The following is a 22647-nucleotide window of genomic DNA, read 5'->3' on the forward strand; positions in this document are numbered from 1 at the left end:
CATATTCGTTTATTTACCTATAAACAACACGAATGTCAACGAAGTTCATAAAAATTATCAAATACGAAACAAACATCAAAATTAATAGCTGATATGGATCACGTACGTGACATTTGTACGCCTATAGAGTGGAATAGATTTTGCAAAAATAAGAGTATCTGAAAAATAATTTAGACTTTATGTTCCATTCAGATGGTACTGTATTTTAAAATAATAAAAAGTTCTTTCGAAATATTGTTGTCCAAAATATTGAGCGAAATAAGAGTATATCGTACGTGACATAAAACGGAACTCATTTTGAGGTACATGTAGAAATATGCGAACGTTTTCGAATCGTGAGAGTCGTTATGTTTTCTTTTAATTTCCTACACTAAACGAAATATTTTTCCTTTACAATCCGTCATATTTAAATAAAAACAATCTTTGGATGATTTTATAATAAATAAAATTTAATATCGTACGTGACATACCGTACGTGACAGATTTTTCTCTTATAATAAAACAATATATATTCTGTAAATATAGGTATACAAAAACTAAAAAAGTAAATAGAAAATATACATTCGGTTTCAATAAACAATTTGACAATAGCAAAAAAACAATCAGAGTCAAATTCATTTCATACTTCAAGCTAATTGGGAGCCTAGTTTTCGCCGCAATTTTAGCCTAAAACATATCTAAAACATTAAAAAATTAAATATAATCAGTTTAAACTATTATTTTTGTCTTTAAAATGTTGTAATATGATCTAAATACTTACACATAGTAACATTTTATTATTTTCTTCTATTCAAATCATCTTGAAAAAAAGTTTCAAGGGTTTTTGTGTTTTCAGTCGTGGTAGCGATTCTCGTGGAATTGCCCATATACAGTGAGCCTCAAAAGTGAGTATACACAAAAAATTATTTAATAATTTTGTAAGATAATGAAAATCCTAAAATTTATCCATCGATTAAAATTTTTAAGTTTGGGTTGAATAATAGATTCTATTGTGAAAAAAAAGATTTAAGTCGGGCTATAATGATTTTCATGATATTAAAAAAATCGTATCTTATGAATCTAAATCAATATATCAGATATAAGTTCTAGAATTTTGGCTTTGAATATTGGAAAAACCGGTTAATAAATGGCTAAGATTTGAGATGTTTACTAAACATTTCGTATTCTAATGTATTAAAAAATAGTAAAAACAAGTAAGAGAGCTATATGAATGTGCCGAATCTTATATACCCTTCAACAAATTATACTTCAAAATAAAAATTTTAAATATTTTTAGGTAAACAAAATTTTTTTTTTCCAAAGTTGTTTTTTCATTTTTTTGAAAAAAAAAATTTCGAATTGTTTTTTTAAATTTTTTTTTAATATTTAGCGAAAAAAAACCTTTGGGAAAAAAAATTCGGGTTAAAAATATTTTTCCGATTTTTACCCATTGTAGGTCCAAATTACTATGGTCTTATATACGTCGTTGCAAAGGTCTTTGAAATATCTATCATTACTTTTTAGCGGGTAAATTTAAAAGATAATAATAACCTTTTGTATGGTTCCTGAATCAACTAAATCCGATTACAGCTTTACAAGATATGAATACATTTTTCACTTTACAAAAATCGAAATTCGTGAATAAAATCGCGAGTTTTTCAAAATTTAAAAATAAAAATGACTAAATGGCACGAAATTTATTTTTACATAAAATATTTGTATCGTACTTTAAAATATTTGGTTTTTAGATGACGTAGAACATTTAAACCTTGGGAGCACTAACAAAGTGTAAAATAAGATCCACGGTAATATACATGTCATAAAATAACTGAATACATGAGTATGTAAAGGACCTCTTTGGTAGTGTAATTTAAGATTATATGGAACTTATCTGCATAAAATGTAATGCTATTTAATTACATGATTTCTAAACTCTTTAAGTCAGTTCCATTTAAGAAATTTGAAGAAGACCTTTTCCCATTGCCCTCATATAATAATTCTAACTATGTATATATTTGTAAATGTTGAATGAACCACTATTACAACTAGACATAGACATATATAACTAATAATAACACTATTACATATATTTTCTGTTTGCAGGACGTGCTGCTGGTGTTTTATATGCTGGAGCACAGGCAACACCAGATGTTGGTGCCGGCGCTGTATTGGGTGGTGATACATCTCAAGGTGGTTATAGTGGTTCCGAAGCATATGCCAATGGTAAAGTTTCTAGCCGCACACGTACCATTGTGGCCGGTAATACTCAAGTCTCACATGGAGGTGCAAACTCACAGTTGCCACCACAGCCCGTAACAGAAAATGCCAATGCCATACAAAAGATACGACCACCCAAGAAATATCAATCATCGGAAACGGTAAGAGAATGAGAAGAGAAAAAGATAAAGAAAAGAAATTGATTTTTCACTTTTATTCGATATATTGTTTTTGAACAAGGGTGTTTTGGACATTTCCTAGCCTATATATAATTGATAAATTGACGAGGGGGGTTTAAAGAATATGACGAGGGGGAAAATTAATTTCAAAGTTAAATTTGTATTTTTCATTTCATATATTTTTCATTTTATTTCACAACATGTTTTAGTATGATAATAGTTTTAATAATGGTGTTGCCTTCTACACCAATAAAACCAAAAACATCTATGATATTGAACAAGAGAAGCCAGCAGCAGCAGCTGCAATTGTTATTACGAAAACCATAAACAAAACCACATTTACCACACCACCACTCCACCAGAGTGATGCCAAATTCTATAATGCACCAGCACAGTCATTAAATATTGATGAAAATGATAGTAATCGTCATTATCAAATTTCTAGTAATGACTACAATGCAACTCCATTAGTAACGACATCAGCCGCATCATCCGCATTATCAGTAACACCTAAAATCATTCATTCATCCGCTTCATTAAGCCATTCTTCGAATGTAGACAATACCAGTGGAAATCTGGCCCAAGGTGTTGGTAGCGATAATAATGATGGAACTGCCATAATTATAACAAGAGATAGAACTAAATTACGTACTAGACAACACAGTCATCATACTCACAAACATCATCGTAATCATCAACATCCAAAACGTATTAATTTAAACAGACAACGTCAACGTTCTAAAACTATTGTTAAAGTTGTGGAACAGCAACAGCAACAGCAACAACAATCTCTGCAACCTACATCCGAACATCAGCAACAATATCGTTCAACGGAAGAGTTGTTTCCCATAGAAACCCAACAACAGCAACAAATTTACCACCAACAGGTAGAATAACCACATTTAAATTAAAATATACAGGACCTAACGGAAGTAAAGAGAACAAAAACTAATTTCAATTATTATTATTATTATTCTGTATAATAAAATGGTGTAATGGTTTTATTTTTATGGCACACCAACACACTCCAGCACTTCCCTTCACACTCAACTATTCCCTTCACATAATTATATTTATAATGAAATTAATATGAACTTTAGTAAAACTTTACAAAATGGGGGCCAATAGAAAATAGCTGGTCCTTGTTGCACAGTGGCACGATCGTGTCTTATTGAAGAGGTATTATCGGCTGTGCCGAATCTTATATACCCTTCACCAAATTATACTTTAAAATAATTTTTTTTAAAAATCGAACAAATTACATTTTTTTTTATTGTTTTGCAAAAATTTTTTTCGAAATTGTTTTTTAATTTTTTTGAAAAAGTTTTTTTCCAATTTTTTTTTTTTAAATTTAAAAAAAAAAATTTTTTGAAAAATTTTATGACAAAAATTTATGACTACTTGATGAAAAAAAAATTCGGGTTAAAAAATATTTTTCCCAATTTTGACCATTGTAGGTCCAACTTATATACATCGTTGCAATGGACTTTTAAATATCTATCATCTAATGATCCATATTGTCTATATTAATGACTTGGTAATCCAGATACATATCAAAAAATGGGCCAAAAATCGACGATGTCACGGTTTTTTCCTTATATCTCAGCCATTTCTGGGCCGATGTTGTAGATTTTAAATACCAACCGAGCCGGAAGAATTCTCTTTGGGGGCTACGGACAGTTGATTTCAACATACAGGCGGACAGACGTACATACGGACATGGCTATATCGACTTCGCTATCTATAACGATCCAGAATATATATACTTTGTAGGGTCGAAAGTGAAATATAACAAGTTAGAGTATTATATTTGGCTGAGTAGAATTTTATTTGCCCTTTACCTTCAAATCTTTAAAATAAAGATATTATTTTTCTTTTGTTAAAAAATGTGAAAAAATTTCCACAAATTGGCCCATTATGGATCCGAATTTCAAAGGCGTGATTATGGTTTTTATCCCTGGAATTCTCGAGACAAATTTACCAGGAATTTTGCCAATTTTTCACTACCCGATTCCCGTCAATAAAAAACTGACGAAACTACAAAGAAATCAAGTTAAAACGCTTATATCTCGGCAATAATATACCGCTTAAAAAGCCGAAATTTAATGGAATTTCTCCATAAACTGCACGTTTTTTCTAACTTCTGAATATGAAAAATTTCATAAAATATTGTTACGAAGTTGTACTTGAATTCAAATATAACGATTTTAACGGCTGATTTAAAAGTAGCATAATGCTTTCAAATAACAGTGCTGTAGAACTGTAACATATCTGTGGGCATTATTAAATAAAAGCTTTCAGTTGATTTGATCGTAAGTTGGCAACGCTGTATTCGATTTCGAATATTCAGTTAAGGAACATTGTAGAAAGTACACCACAGATGGCGTATGTATTAGAAACCTATAGACAGTTAAAGAGCTTTCTAGATGATAATGCAGTGTTATAAATAGTGGCAGAGGTTGCAGTCGTGAGTGAGTTTATCAGAGTCGCTTTTCGAATAAACATCATCTAAGTGCCTTAAAGTGTGTTGTGTTTTTCAAGTAAATTCGTGTACATTATAAATTGTGTCTGTAATTCTGAGAATTTATAAACGTGTATAAAAAAACATTGAGTGGCTATTTAATTCTGTTGTTGTTGTACATTTTAAAAAAATAAAGAGTTGTTACAATTTTCAAACTACTAAACTGCTTTTATTTGCAATCAAAAGTATCCGGTTTATTTAAAGGAAATAAACCAACGTTTTGAAAAGGTTAAAACGTAACAATATTAACACATTTGGTCATATTTCTACAATAAAAAAGGCAAAAGTCTGTATAAGGCCGAGATAGACGCATTTGAAGGAGTGTGTACTATTGAAGTACACTTTTACTCGGAGACCCATAGGCTCCATTGTGATACCCTTAAATAATATAACTTAAAACTTAACTAAATTAAATTAAATTGTCTATAAATAAATTTTGCCAATAAAGGCCCTCAAGAATTCGAAGGTATTCTTATTGCCACAATTAAAAATCTAGACACCCTTAGCCCAATCAGCACCCTTAAAGTATACATCCTCCGAATTCCCACTATATACGGCAACTTCGTCTAAATGTCTACTTTCAACCAACTGCCATAGATCGGTACTGATGTCCCCATCAATATCATTCCGATCGATGACTGCAGCCTGAAAATTGCAATCCTGGCTCAAAGATTTCTTCACCTTCTTAGTTGATAAGGACGGTTGATCGTCGCCACATCTAGCTCTCTTAATAATCTCCTTTTGGGAGCCTTTAACAGCGCTAGCAGGAGTTGAACCACCAGCCTTCACCGATGGCGGGATCTTCAGTAACTTCTTCAAGGAATGCTGAACACTGCCATCATTGTTCCCTTTAAGGTCCCCTTTACGGAGTACCTTAGGGTAAATCATCGGAATTTTCTCTGCACTCTTCAGTCTTGGTACCTGTGAAGATGACGTTGATGCCCTACTATCATCCACAGTTCTTGCCGTAGCCCTGAGCGTTTCAGAAGTTGGAGCACCACCTTTCTTATTTACACCCAAGCGACAAGCTGATGAGGTCGCCGACCCTACACTCTTACGAGAGCTTACCTGGTCGACGACATCTGCATGTCACTCCCCAGAAAAGGACGAACCCTTAACTGCAGTCAGTAAATTCTTTCAAAATTAGAGACGTCCCGCCGATGCTTTTTGAGAAGATACTTCTGTTTTAAGGTAAACGAAGCCGGATCTCTCTTCTCCATCTTAGCCAGATAAGCTAGAGCAGTCATGCCCAAGCCCTATACTCTTGGTACTCTTTTGTTTTTGTAATTGCTCTTAGCTATAGGCTGTGTGTTTTGTATACTCACTAGAGCACTCAGCACTAGCAATACAAAATACACAAACAACTTTGTCTTATTATTTTTTTGTCGTTCTTCACTGAATACACGCATGTTGAAAGCAACAACACTTTCGTATGCTTTGCTGGTAAACATTGACGACTGCGATCATCCATGTAGATTTTGTTTTTGTTTATCGTATGATATTTTAAAAATGTGTGTGTTGAAAGTGAGTTTTTTTTTCTTTTTTCTTTGTATGAATTGGTTTTAACAACAACAAATATTGAATAAAAAGTAGTTTTTCTTTAAATGTATTGGTGTTTACTCTTCCATAAGGAACTTGTGGGCACCCCTGAGCTAGAGTTTTACATGTTCCGCTCCCAGCCTTCTCTTCCTTCATTCTGCTGGTATTCAAAAAAATCACGTAGAGGTACACTTGGCAATTCCACCACGGAAACCTGCGGAACAAGCTTGGCCTACTCAATACCATGTGGGCGATCTTCTAATGATCGACTTATTTGGATTACCTTGTCCTCGTCGGTGCGAGGTGATCCCTCTGCCTTCGGACTGTTAGTAAATATCACAGTGATATCTATCTCCTCATCAGAGAGCAGAGCCATTTCCTCGAACTTTTAAATAATACTCGAATCACCATTAGAGTCTCTCGACAATTCCAGAAGATCATCGACATTCAAAACCCTGACCTGACCTTCATGCTCCATTATCCTGACATAAAACTCCATTATTTCCTCATCGTACCTGAAAATCGTAGCTGCAACCACAGCTAGCCCTTCCACGGTACTCCCTTCCTTATCTTTAATTTTGCGCAAACTAGGCAACTAACCATTAACTGTCAAGGTGAAATTTCGGGACATAGTTAACTGCACTCGTGAAATGTTTAGATCTGCCCAAAACACAACTGAGTAACAACTATCACGATATGAGAAGATAATAAGAGAATTAAATTGATAGAGCGCAATGGAAGAAAGTAACTTAACCCATTTCGCTACGAGATAAAATTTTTATTAATTTTCCGATTTTTCGTTTTCTCAGAAAAGCCTGTTCAAAATTTCGAACAGTTAAGTTTAAACCAGGGTTTCGATATTCAGCTCTAGCAACATATTTCTTACATTTGACTATGCAATAAATATGAAATTATCTCATTTCATCACAATCAGCTAATATAAATATTCATACTGTTCGTTCGTATTACTATTAAAATCCATTGCATATCCACCAAAATATATGTTCGTGCTTTAGTACCACACACAGTTTTTCTGTCGTGCTAATATTGCACTCCATTCGTTTTATTTTGTTGTGCTGGCAAACTTTTCTAGCAAAAATACACACTTCTGTAGTTGTGCTATAGCACAATTGACATTTCTGCAATTGATGCTATCAGTTGCTGTTCTTGATAAGTGCATAACAAAATATCAGTAAACACACCCAATGTACAGTTGGGCAGAATCAAAATTTGTTTGAAATAATTCTGGCATTTCTAAACGGCTGATCTGATCAGGATAAAATTTGACGCGGGCATAGCCAAGGAGTATTCGAGTATTCAGGGGCGGCGCTATGGGGGCTCAGAATAGGGTACCTTCGACATGCAAAATCTTTAAACACGTGCCATTTTCAATTTTACCATTCGATTTCAAAGAGTTTTATATGTTTAGAAAGCGCTCGCCTATGTCTTGAAAAAATATGCTTGTGTGTGCTATTTATCTCTTATACTTTTCGAGTTATAGGCATTTCAAAATTGAAATTTTAAAATTTTGCCATACCTTGGTCCGCTTTTTTAAAAATATAGGTCGTACTTTTTTTGTTAGTTAGACAACTAAATTATCAGTAATATACAAAATATTTCAGAGTAATATCGATTATAGATCCAAAAATAAACGATTTTCAATTTAAGAATTCAAAAAATAGTAGATTTTTGCTGTTTTTTGGATGAAAAGGTGACTTAAATCTTTTTTATTAAAAAAAACTTTCTTTAAGAACATATAACAGAGAATATTTTGGTATAAAAAACATGTCCTATTTTTTGAACATGTTGCCCTTTCGTCCTTCGGAATTTGACCTATTTTTTGATAAAAATTTCAACTTTGGGCCACATGTTCTAAAATCACAAAAACCTTTTGAAAAGTTTTTTTACACTTTGTAATTTGGAATAACAAATTTAAAAAACGTTGAAAATTTCATTGAGTTTTGCTAATAAATAAAGATTTTTTAGTTTGAAAATTGTAACAACTCTTTATTTAAAATGTACAACAACAGAATTAAATAGTCACTCAATGTTTTTTATACACGTTTATAAATTCTCAGAAATACAGACACAATTTATAATGTACACAAATTTACTTGAAAAACACAACACACTTTAAGGCACTCAGTTGATGTTTATTCGAAAAGCGTCTCTGATAAACTCACTAACGACTGCAACCTCTGCCACTATTTATAACACTGCATTACCATCTAGAAAGCTCTATTTCTACAATGTTCTTTAACTGAATATTCGAATTCGACAGCGTTGCCAACATATATGTTACAGTTTGCTATTACAGCACTGTTATTTGAAAGCATTATGCTACTTTTAAATCAGCCCTTAAAATCGTTATATTTGAATTCAAGTACAATTTCGTAACAATATGTTGGCAATAATTCCTCATGTTTATTATTTTAATTTTATTTTTTTTAATATTTTTAAAAATTAATTTAGAAAATGTCTATTTTTAGACACTTTTTTTAATTTAATGTAATTGTAGAAATTTGCCCCTATCAACGAGAGATAGGGGGATGGTCACGTCGGGATATAGTTTTTTATTAGCTAAAAGATGAGACTTAACATTCATACCAAATTTTTTTAGTAATTCCACCTATTTCACACATAGACATTTTTTTGAAAAATTTTATTTTTACTGTTCGAAAAATTGAACAGCGGAGCGAAATGGGTTAAAAAAATGTAAAGAAAGAGTAACATTTACCACCACTTCAACAGTTAAAACTGAGGGAATCTGTTAGCGAATAGTTTCTTTAAGCACTAACCATACAGGCCTTCGGCACTGCTACCAACCACGTTGGCCTTAAAAGTACATATTTAACGTTCCACCCATCGGTAAAACCCCTACAAAAGACACACCAAAATCGAATGACCCGAACCAATATCATTCGATCCTAAACAGTGTTGATTTTTTACAAAAATTGCTAAGATGTCCCACTTTAGAGGGCTATAAAATATTAACCATATACAATATTAGCTATATGTATTTCATAAAATGCGCACTTAAGAGTAGAATAAAATGGTAAAAATCCAACCTGTGTCAAAATAAAATAGAATTACCCATAAATATATGTTCTTATTCTTGAATCTCTACTACTGTGCATCATTATGTGTATTAATATAAATATTGTATTTTACATTCAAAAAAAACTTGTTATGAACATAAACGTACATATTTCATAATAAATTTCTAACTATTTCCTTTAAGGAAACTTAATTACTTGAAGCATATAAAGTGGGGTTAAATATTTTGAATTTTAAAACCCTACCTAACATTGTTTACGTGAGAATATATTTCTGTACATATAATCAGTTCATAAGCAGAGAAATCATTTACTTACTAATTAAATCACCATTACAAATTATACGTTAATGGTTGACAATACAAGGGAAACATTTCCAAATATTTAATTACTAGATCAAAATCCAAACATATTCGGCTGCTACTTCGAATCTGTTTTCTCTGTGTAGTAAATTTTTAAATAATATAGTTTTCAAACAAAGTTTGAATTTTTATTGGTATGACTAAGTTATGGATATAATTCCACAAAATATTGAATATTGTTACTTTACTTTTTTTTTGGTTTATTAACAATAATTTTACTTTATGTGCAACAATGTCCTGGGAAAAAATGTATCCTCTTCATCTACAGCAAACTGATTGATACTCTTATTTATAGTTTGTAAATAGCTGCTAATCTAAAGTCATTAATATGAAAAGTTTTAATCCTCTTAATCATTTAATTAAGTCAAAGAATATTTACTACGCTTATAGCTGACTGTCTGACAAAAGCAAAAGGAAGACAAAACAACAACAACATCCATCCATTCATTATTTCATTCATCCATCCAACCATTTAGCATTAAAATGCACTTAAATACCATGTGAATGTAATTAAAAAAAACTTTATGTGGTAAAGAAAGGGAAACGTAAATACCTAGAATGAAATGGAAGTGAAAGAAAGACTGGTCAAAGAAACCACACAAAAATGCATTTTAGAAATCTTTTCCATTGAACTCTGCCACATACATATGTAAGCGGATTAGACTGCTACACAATTGTAGAGAGAAAACAAAGTAAGAGAGCTATATTCGGCTGTGCCGAAACTTATATACTCTTCACCAAATTATACTTCAAAATACAAATTTTAAATATTTTATTTTTTAAATTTAAAATTTTTTTTTTGTTTTTTTTAATATTTAGCGAAAAAAAAATTTGGGTTAAAGAATATTTTTTCCGATTTTGACCCATTGTAGGTCCAACTTACTATACGTCTTTGAAATTTCTATCATTAAATATCCATATTGTCCTGGTCTTTTCCTTATATCTCAGCCATTTGTGGTCCGATTTTCTCGAATTTAAATAGCAACCGAGCCGGAAGAAATCCGGAGGTATGTAAGTTTTTTGGGGGCTTCGGAAAGTTGATTTCAACAGACGGACATGGCTTAATCAACTCCGCTATCTATAAGGCTCAAGAATATATATGGGGCATTTCATGTCAAGTGAACCAACTTTTGAAATCGATGTCTTCCGATCGGGATGAAATTTGCACCAAGGTTAGCTCTATTGGATAGTAACTCAGACACAATTTTTCAACAACATCGGTCGAGAACTCTCTGAGTTATAGGGGGTAAAATTTTGACAATTTGGTCAAACAGGGGTTTTTTCTTATCCATGTAACTTATTACCTATTGTTCTTAGCAAAATGTGTCCCAAATAGTATAGATAGCTATTTCTTCGATCTTTCGAAAAAAAATATTTAAAAAAAAAAATAAAAAATTTTTAATATTTTTTTTCCGAAATCAAAAACTTTTTTGACTTTTTTTTAAAATACGTCATTTTTTTTTTTATTTTTTTTTTCTTAAAATAAAGTTTAGATATTTTCCTTGAACACCTACTTGGTCGCTTAGTGGGATGCGAGTGGGATATCTATCAAAATAAATATTTTGTAACAATTTTTTAATTTTTTTTTGCAAAATCGAAATTTTTTTCCAATATGGGACTTTTTTTTAAAAATTTTTTTTTGCTCAAAAGAAAGCTTAGGTCTTTTCCTTTAAGACCTATTTTGTCACTTAGGAAGATGTGAGTAGGATATCTATTAAAATAAAAATGTTGTAACTCAAGACATTCAATTATTGACTTTTTTTTTGCAAATTCGAATTTTTTTTCAAAATGGGCCCTTTTTTAAAAATTTTTTTTTAGTCAAAAGAAAGCTTAGGTCCATTCCTTTAAGATATTTTAGGTCCCTTAGTGGGATACGAGTGGGATATCTATCAAAATAAATATTTTGTAACTCAAGATATACAATTTTTGATTTTTTGGCAAAATCAAAAACTTTTTTGACTTTTTTTTAAAATGGGCCCTTTTTGTAATTTTTTTTTTTTTGCTATAAAGAAAGCTTAGGCCTATTCCTTTAAGATGGTTTTGATCGCTTAGTGGGATGCGAGTGGGATATATATCAAAATAAATGTTTTGTAACTCAAGACATACAATTTTTGTGTTAAAACATTTATTTTGATAGATATCCCACTCGCATCCCACTAAGGGACTAAACATATCTTAAAGGAATGGACCTAGGCTTTCTTTTGAGCAAAAAAAAAAATTAAAAAAGGGCCCATATTGGAAAAAAATTTTGATTTTGCAAAAAAAAATTAAAAAATTGTATGTCTTGCGTTACAAAATATTTATTTTGATAGATATCCCACTCGCATCCCACTAAGGGACTAAAAATATCTTAAAGGAATGGACCTAAGCTTTCTTTTGACTACAAAAAAAAATTTAAAAAAAGGGCCCATTTGGAAAAAAAATCGTATTTGCAAAAAAAAAAGTAAAAAATTGTAAGTCTTGAGTTAAAAAATATTTATTTTGATAGATATCCCACTCGCATCCCACTAAGCGACCAAAAGGGTCTTCAAGGATAATATCTAAGCTTTTGTTTGACCTAAAAAAAAAGATTAAAAAAGGGTCCATTTTGAAAAAAAAAAAGTCAACAAAGTTTTTGATTTTGCAAAAAAAGTCAAAAATTTTATGTTTTGAGTTACAAAATATTTATTTTGATAGATATCCCACTCGCATCCCACTAAGCGATCAAGGAGGTGTTCAAGGAAAATATCTAAACTTTATTTTAAGAAAAAAAAAAAAAAAAGGACCCATTTTAAAAAAAATTCAAAAAAGTTTTTGATTTCGGAAAAAAAATATTAAAAATTTTTTATTTTTTTTTTTAAATATTTTTTTTCGAAAGATCGAAGAAATAGCTATCTATACTATTTGGGACACATTTTGCTAAGAACAATAGGTAATAAGTTACATGGATAAGAAAAAACCCCTGTTTGACCAAATTGTCAAAATTTTACCCCCTATAACTCAGAGAGTTCTCGACCGATGTTGTTGAAAAATTGTGTCTGAGTTACTATCCAATAGAGCTAACCTTGGTGCAAATTTCATCCCGATCGGAAGACATCGATTTCAAAAGTTGGTTCACTTGACATGAAATGCCCCATATGTATCTCCACAAATTCCGCTCCAAATAAGTTTTATATATACAAAATTCATGTCACCAAATTTTGTTACGATCGGTCCATAATTAGTCATAGCTCCCATATAGACCCGCTTCCGAAAATCACTTTAACGTGCTTAAATCGCTTAAAAATGTTGGTATACTCACAAAATTCAACATAGTAAACTTTCATATAGACTAAATTTCATGGTTATCGGTCCATAATTGGTCATAGCCCCCATATAAGGCCCACTTCCGAAAATCACTCAAAAATATAAATTATTGAAATTTTAAAAGAAAAATATTTTTGCTCTTTTACTTAGTGTAGGGTATTATATGGTCGGGATTGACCGACCATACTTCATTACTTGTTTTTTTTAATTTTTATACCCTCCACCACCATAAGTGTTGAATGAGGGTATATATAAGTTTGTCATTCCGTGTGTAACATTGAGAAATATTCATCTGAGACCCAACAAAGTATATATATTATTGATCCTTATGAAATTCTAAGTCGATTGAGCCAAGTCCGTCTGTCTGTCCGTCTGTGTAAAACACGCTCACGTCCAAAATACGCAAACAAACTTAGTAGGGTTGCAAGAAAAATGTTTATTATTGTCCTAAGCAGTTCGGTATTGAAAATCAGCGAAATCGGTATAGTGGAACCAAAGTTATGAATTAAAATGTGGGACAACCTCAAAAAAAAATTGATAATTTTCACATATTTTTGGACATTTTTAGTAAATATATTGCAGCTAATAACATAAAATTTTGCACTCGTTACTTTTATGATAAAAGGAGTAACTACACTGATAGAAAAACCGTCATAACGGTGATGTATTTTGACATCAGTTCTATGTCAAGTGTCTTCGTTTTTGACCCCATGACACTTTTCATCATTGTGATGTCAGTCTTTATATCAATTGATAAAATTGTCATCAGGGTGAAAATGTCATCAATGTGATGACATATCGTCATCACAGAGATGACTAATCGAAGTCAGTTTAATAAAAAAATGTCATCAGTGCGATGACACGGTAACATCGGAGCAATGACTCTTCGGGCTCAATTTTATGACAAACTGTCATCAATGCAATGATACATTGGCATTGAAGAAATGACTAATCGGCATCAATTTAATGACAAAAAGTCATTTTCTTCAGTAATTCCGCTACGTGATTTTCTAGAGACTGCATAGTCTCATTTACAAATATAAAGGCGTCCTGAGAATCACGCACAGTAAAAGTCTTGTATTGGTTTTTTCCATCTGCCTCACTTTGCACTTCTTTACGCGTTTGGAAAATTAGGTAGTGTAGGCACACAATATCTTCAAATAAGTATTTTCGGAATCTAGAAAGTAAATATTTTAATAATTAGAATTTGTTTCTATATTACGTTTTTCGATTAAAATATTACCATTATCAAGATCGTCTATATTGACTGAATCCATCACCCGTTTAAAATTAACATCACGGGTCTTCGCTCCATTGTTCAATTGCTTAAAAAGTTTAATAAAGCTGTCTTTCCAAGCCATAGTGCTGTCATTTATGTCAAACATTTTATTAAAATCGATATCAATCTGACAAAAAAGGAAGTAAATGTTACGTTAAGGATAAATAAATTGCAATATTTCAATATACATGCCAGTTTAACTCCACGTGTTTCTTTATAATGGGGCCAAAGTTTAAATATTTCGTCCATTGTTTGGCAGTCATTTTTTATTTGATAAAATCTTAATTTTGAACACGCAAACCACGTAGAGTAAAATTCCTCCGGTGGCAGCTCATAATAGCGAAGACTTTTAATTAGAATATGATCTCCGTCTTGGGGTACTAAAATGAAAAAAGACACAACCCAATTAGGCGATTATTGGTAAATTCAGTAGATATTCTCACCATATACTTCGTTTTTAGATCGATGTTCGCCACTTTTTGTGAGAGATTTTAATGATATTTTATTATTTATATATTTCGTGTATATTTTGCCACGTCTTCCAGTTCGGTAAAAGGAAAGTTTTTCATTTCAAGTAAAAGTGCTATATTCGGCTATGCCGAATCTTATATACCCTTCACCTTTGTTGTGGATGCATTATTATTTTTTATAATTAGTATATATGTATGTACATTGCCCACTTTCAGCGTACAGCATCCTAAATTTATCAAGACCACAAAAAACAACAACAACGCCAAACGAAACAAAACACCAAAAGAAAAAACAAAAACAAAATACGCAAGGCAATGAAACCAACACACATCCAAACATACGTTTAATTGTATAAAAAAAACAACAACGCCAAAAGAAACAAAACACAAAAAAAAAAACAAAATACGCAAAGCATGCACATCCAAACATACGATTTTTTGTTTTTTTGTCAAAAAAACCAACACACAACCAAACTAAACTTTAGTTGTATAAAAAACAACAACAACGCCAAAAGAAACAAAACACAAAAGAAAAACAAAATACGCAACGCATGCACATCCAAACATACGATTTGTTGCTTTTTTGTAAAAAAAACCAACACACAACCAAACAAACGTTTAGTTGTATAAAAAACAACAACAACGCCAAAAGAAACAAAACACAAAAAAAAAACAAAATACACAAAACTTGCACATACAAACATACGTTTTGTTGTTTTTTTGTCAAAGCATGCAATACATTGTGTTTTTTGATGAAATTTTCAGAGGTTGTCTCGGATTTTTGCTCATATCTCCGTTATTTATGGACGGATTTTGCTGATTTTAAATAGCAAAATTCTCGAAAGTATGTCTGACAGAATTGTTGAAGATTTGGATCCCGGAGATATCTGGGGCCTTCAGAAAATTGATTTCAACAGACAGACGGACAGACAGACAGACAGACAGACAGACGGACATGGCTTAATCGACTCCGCTATCTATAAGGATCCAGAATATATATACTTTATAGGGTCGGAAATGAAAAATGTAGAAATTACAAACTTTTACTTAAGAAAATGATAGGACTTTAAATGTTCAAAATAATATTCGTGGTTTATAAAAAACTTTTCACAAATAAAACACTTCATTTTTTACTTACTGGCTTCGAAAAGAGTTATTTTTTTGTTAATATTGTTATAAAAAAATTGCACACGACCGCAAACAATAATACCGCACTCCTCAATGAGATTTAAAAATAAACTGAACTAGAACAAACAAAAACAAAACACATTTCTTCTTAAAGAATTTAAATTAACTGTTTACAGTTATTTTGGACAACTTTTTTCATTTCTTTTGTGTCTGGAATACTTTACTATGTTTGTTGTTGTTTATTTAACTCTTAACTCTCTTCGCTCTTATTAGGTTTGATGCAAATGCAACATATGATGTCAAAGTGACATCAATTTGAAGACATTTACTTAAATATTTTGTCTTTGCATATACTTTGTCTCTCTTTGGTAAAAAATTATTTTTATTTTGTAATTGTAATGATGACAAACGTACATCAATGTGATGTTATTTTTATATGTATACTATATTTTACAATTTACTCCTTTCGCTCTCATTATTTTTGATGTTGATGTCAAATGTGATGATTGAATGTCATCAATATGAATGCTGTATGTTCCATAAAGTTTTTCTTGCTTTGAATATAAATGTACATCAATGCGATGTCACTTATGCATGTTTTAAAAATGTGTCTATAAACAAAAATAATGGGTAATACAATAAAATGTTTACTAAAACAGACTTTACAAACATTTTAACATTATTTAGTTTTATTTTTATTCATACTTTACCTGTCAACAATACACAAAATGTGTCATCAAATTGATGTCACTGAAATCATTGCATAGATGACACACAAAATATGACAAAATTTTATGATGACGTTCGTCATTGTATTGATGTCTCTTTTTGTTTCATTGATGCCATTTGTCATAACATTGATGTAAAAATTCTGATGATAGGGCATCATCAATATGAAGATGCATTTTTCTATGAGTGTATGGTGAAAATTATAAGAATCGGTCCATAATTTCTCCTAGCCCCCATAGAAATTTCTTCCCGAAATATGGTTCTATTTTTGAAATTAAAAATTTTATATTTTTCTAGATTCATTATTCTAAAATATTCAAAAAGTTGTATTAGATGAAAGAAAAAGTACCACGAAAATTCAAAAGTACCTTTAGAAGAAACAAAAAAGTAATACAAATCACCCCTTCTGGATTTTATACATTATATATTCTTATGATTATGAACATTTCATTAAAAGTAAATGAAGTATAATTGAGATAAATTAAATTTTCCAAGTTAATTTTTACATAAAAGTAAAAAAGTACCATACGATTCTGACTTATGTGTTATCATTATTGTTTTATCCATAAATGAATCATTAATTTTTGAATTAATTCGCGAATTATTCATGCATTGAATTCGCAAATTTTAAATTAATTCTTTTCACATAAAAAAATTAATTGATTGAAATTTGAGTCAATTCAAATGAATTTGGTAAAAATGAATTGCAATTTATTTCCAACTCAAATGAATTGCAATTCGTTTGCAACTTAAATTAATTTATCAAAGTGAATTACAATTCATTTCCAATTCATTTGAATTGAATTGATTTTGAATTAATTCTAATGAATTAAAAATAGAATTAGCAATTCATTTCCAACTCATTTGAATTGAATTTAATAGAATTGAATTGAATGAAATTTTAAATGATTTTGTAAGTAAATCTACAGTAATCACCGTCCTTTTGTTATTCAAATAAAATCCCCATGATATACTGGAATTGTCAGCGAAGATCCTATTAAAATTGTAAGAAACTTAAATTTGTATTTTTCATTCCCCTTAGATCTGCTCTTGAATTTGATTGATTGCAACTCATTTTTGATTTCATTCATTGTTCTAATTCATTTTAATGAATTCAAAATCAATTCAATTCAAACGAATTGGATATGAATTGCAATTCACTTTAACAAATTCATTTGAATTGCAAACGAATTGCAATTCATTTTACGGATTAGTTTGAAATGAAAAGGAATTGCAACTTCTTTTTAAAAATTAATTTGAATTGAAAATTAATTGAAATTCATTTCTGCCTAATTCGTTTGAATTGACTCAAATTTCATTTAATTTTTTTTTTTTTGTGAAAAGAATTAATTCAAAATTTAGCTAATTTGTACCCTTCACCAAATTATACTTCAAAATACAAATTTTAAATATTTTTAGGTAAACAAAATTTATTTCTTTTTCCAAAGTTGTTTTTATTCATTTTTTGGAAAAAATTTTTTTTCGAATTTTTATTTTAAATTTTAATAATTTTTTTTTTTTTTTTTAAAAAAAATTCGGCTTAAAAAATATTTTTTCCGATTTTGACCCATTTTAGGTCCAACTTACTATGGTCTTATATACGTCGCACAGTGGTATTTTTTTGGCAAAAAGTCTATTTTTTTACAGTTATTTTTTAGAAATCTAATGATGAAATTCTGTAGAGAAATGTTTCATTAGTAGAAAACCATGATTTGTTTTCGAAAAAAATAAAATTTTGTATAAAAAAGAGTGTGGAAAAGTTATCTAAATATTATACAACCAAAACTGATGAAAATTGTACTACATTTCAGTTGTTTATACAATAAATATGGTTCAACTACCAATAGTTTTATAGCATTTTTATTAAAATATAGTATTTTTAATTTAATATGAAAGAAAAAATATTTAAATTACATATATAGTTTAAGAGATCTGAGCAAATCAAAATGGCGCCAAAAAATTTAGCATTTGCAGTTTTCATTCGAAAAAATAATAAGTTAGCTCGGTCTACCTCCGTGTTAGTACTACTACTAAAATTTAGTAACTAAATGAAAGTTTGGAACATTTTCTTTCATTTTATGTAAAAAATTCTGCGACTTTTTGTGATCGCTGAACAAACTTATAAATTTTGTGATAAAAATCAAGTATTTTTTATGAATATTTACTTTTACTTTTTATATGGGGGATGGGAGCAATTATGCTCCTATCCTTATGAAACTTAACAGATAGATTTGAGTTTATATAAATATTGTTTATTTCGAATTTCATCACGATACTATTATTTTTATGTGACTTTTAAACGATGAAACTATTTTCAGAAAGCGACCTACATACATGTATATGGACTAGGTTCATACTTTCTTCATACTTTGTAGTATGATATGTAAAATTTAAATAAGATCGCTGCATTATTTAAGAATTTATGACGTTATTTATCCAACGTTATTTTGGAAGGACCCTTGTATGGGAGGTACCCCTAGGGACTATTCGATATGAACCATTTTTAATATTTAGCTTTTCTATATGAAACTAGCCAAGTGTACCAAAATTTAATATCATAGGAGCACTCCTTCTACTTTTTGCAAAAAAATGTATGAACCCATACCACTTTGAGACGTATATATACTTTATAGGGTCGGAAAATACAAGCTTGCTTATTTGTATATTCCTCACATTTACTATAGGTATAAAGAATTCTTCCGATTTTATTTTATTCTTAACAACAAACAAAACATGTGGATGGTTACACTTGTGTTTCTGTTTTGCGGAATGAATATTTTATTTAATAACAAACATATATGGTCAATTCACAAGATCTCCTATCATGTCATATTGTCATAATTTCCTAATATTTCACGACTCGGCGGCTCGGCTTTACTGACTCTTGGGGGTTCGGCGCAGGTTGAAAGACAATAACAACATTTTCAAATCATTGTGAAATATTACAACATTATGACAATATGACATGATAGGAGACCTTATGAATTGGCCAATAGATTTACACATACAAAAATCTTAGACTTTATTGTTTGGTTTTGATACCTTTAGTGTATACATTAGGATTGGTTAGGAATGAAAGTTTACAAAAATCTGTAAAGCATCAACATAAATGTGGCCAACCTAATGTATATTAGGGTGGCCCTTATTATTCACTTTTTCCGATTTTAGATGATCTTAAGATATAAAATTGTTTCTCTTCAACTAAAAACCAAATGCTAAAAGTTTGAGCTAAATCGGATAACGTTTAGAGATTGAAAATTTGATTATATAAGTTTTGGCTCAAAGCCAAAACAGTTAAGCAGGTATTTTATTATATTTTTTGTAGATTTCATTAAACTCAATTATTGAAATTTAAAATTAGTATTTTATAATAATTTAAATTACATTAGTTTACAAATCAAACATTTTTGTTTGCTCATGGAATGAAACTTATATTTTTGAAAAGAGCTAAGGACGCTATCTAATTGAAAATTTGTTGTTTCCCACCTATACGTCAAAAGTTTGAGATATATTTTTCTCCTGCCCTGAGTGCTACTAATGCATACTGTACCGAATTGTGGTAATTAGGTATTTACATCGTTTTTGGGTACTCAACACTCTGGCGAAGCTACTAGATACTTTCAGAGTTGTATTTTTTAACTAATTCCAAAAAAATTAACAGGAAAAAAATAAATACTGTTTAAAAGTACATATTGTTTGTAGATAAACGTTAATAAATTGCTATTAAATACAAAACTTTAAAGTAAAAACTATTTTAAAATGTCTTCTAGAAAGTGTAAAATAAACCCAGATCATTTTTGTTTTATTAGCGGAAAAATTATTAAGTTAAATCGAGGTTTTCCTATAACACAAACACTGCAAAATGCTTATTTATATTATTGTTACGTTTTAACCTTTTCAAAACGCATTATTTTGGATTCCCCGTGTCAAACCAGGATAAAAAGTGGGTCCCTCATTCGATTTGCACAAATTGTAGTGAATATATTCCAGGTAAAATGAACATTAAAAATGTCAGTTTGGTTGAGCCACAAAAAATAGTTTTGCCGCCACTCCACATTAAATTGGGTTTAATGAAAATTTTCGTAAAAGCTTGTTGTTCAAGAATTTTTGGGGAATAAGAAAGGTCAAAATTACAGAGATATTGTTGCGAATTTATTATAAAATTTTAAACTGATGGGTGTAAATATGTCCCTCAAAATTCATTTTTTACATTCTCATGTGGATTTTTTCCCGGAAAACCTCGGACACATGAGTGATGAACATATGTGTCCGAGTTTTTCGAGAGGAATTATCAAGGTTTTTGGCATATGCTAGGAGATCGTGAGGGAGGAAAAATAATTATAAAAAGAGGACTAAAACACTTCACTTTTAATTTGTTTGTACTAATTTAATGTACATTTTTATACGTTTCGTTTTTAATAAATATCTGAAAAGTTTGACGTCCAGGATTTTTTTTAATATTTTTTCCGATGTTAGAATTCATGAGCAAAAACCTTGTAAACTAGTGTTATTAATAGGATATCGGTAACGGTATTTAGAGGAAACGGTATTTATGATTATATCGGTAACGGTATTTTAGCGGTAACGGTAATTACAATTATTTCCGTAACGGTAGCCAACCTTTGTTTTTAGATGACGAAAAAATCAAAAGGTACAAAATAAAGGCCACCCTAATATATATGAATAAATTTAAAAATATCTGTATTTATTAGAACATATTATCAACTTTTTAGAAAACTAATACAAACAAAAAAACAATTGCGGTTAAGTTAACATATAACTACCAATGTTTTTGGCATGTTTTATGTTGTATTCAAAATATGTAATCCCCAGAAAAAACCAAAGGAAATTTAAAAATTAAAAAAAAAAAAAAAAAAAAAAAATATTAAATAAAAGTTTAAATTTTATTTAAACAGAAATTAAATATTGTTTTTTTATTTTAATTTCAGCAACGTCCTGTTAGACGGCAATTGATTGCTCCTCCACCAGCTCCTCGTGATGTACCAGCACCACCCTGTGATACTACCAAATACGAGTGCAAAAATGTCCACCGAGAAGTGCGCTCGGATGTAGTACAAAGTGCTTTACAGGTTAGATAATATTCAATTTACAACTTCATTTGTAAAACCGTTGTATGTTGTATGATCTTACAATAGTTTTGTAAATGATATAACAGAATATTGCAACTACATCTAAAGTTTAGACTTATATTTATAAGGATTTGCGTTTAAAATAATTATATATTTCTTATGTATTACAGATTCCCATTGGTATTTTACAATCTTTACAACAAAGCTTTGGTAATTTTGGAGGTGCTCCCCCTAAAAGCAATTATTAAACAAGGCATCTATCTATATTTATATGTTTAAAGGACCTTAAAAATTACTCAATATATTTTTTATAAATTTATCTATATGTAGCATGCAAATAGGGTTGAGTTTTTATAATATATATTAAAATAATTAAAATTTTGTAAAAAAAACTAAGCTTAAGTTTTGACATTTATTACGATTCTTTTTATATACTTACATATGTTTAATAATAAAAAAATAAATAAAACTTTAAAGTAACTGTGTATTAATTTAAAAATAATATTGATAAATTTTTATTAAACAATAAACATCAAACACAAATCAAGTTTGTTTTCCAAAGTGTTCATAGAATATTGAAACCCATTCATAACTAGATTTAAATTGTTGTTTTTTTTCTTCACTCTGTTTTGCTGTTTCTTTTTATACCCTTCACCATCGTGAGAGAAAATCGGTCCACAAATGGCTGAGATTACTAAATCATTAATATAGATAATATGGATATCTAATGATAGATATTTCCCTAATTAATTTGCCACATAAAACAACATAAGTTAAATATGTTATATATCAATGGATAGGGAATTTTGTCTA

At 30.0% G+C, this 22647-nt stretch overlaps 1 protein-coding gene across 1 annotated transcript in view; it reads left to right on the forward strand.

The window, feature by feature from the left end:
- The window catches only part of LOC135961907 (uncharacterized), a 72308-nt gene extending 49998 nt beyond the window's left edge, over positions 1-22310 (forward strand). Inside the window, exons 3-5 of the mRNA XM_065513555.1 lie at positions 2083-2357; positions 21694-21834; positions 22005-22310. Coding sequence (XP_065369627.1) covers positions 2083-2357; positions 21694-21834; positions 22005-22082 — 494 coding nt within the window. The 3' untranslated portion in view covers positions 22083-22310. The remainder of the gene's footprint in view (positions 1-2082; positions 2358-21693; positions 21835-22004) is intronic.
- The last annotated feature ends 337 nt before the right edge of the window (positions 22311-22647 follow it).

Source organism: Calliphora vicina, chromosome 5 (genome assembly GCF_958450345.1).
Source record: "Calliphora vicina chromosome 5, idCalVici1.1, whole genome shotgun sequence".
NCBI lineage: Eukaryota > Metazoa > Arthropoda > Insecta > Diptera > Calliphoridae > Calliphora > Calliphora vicina.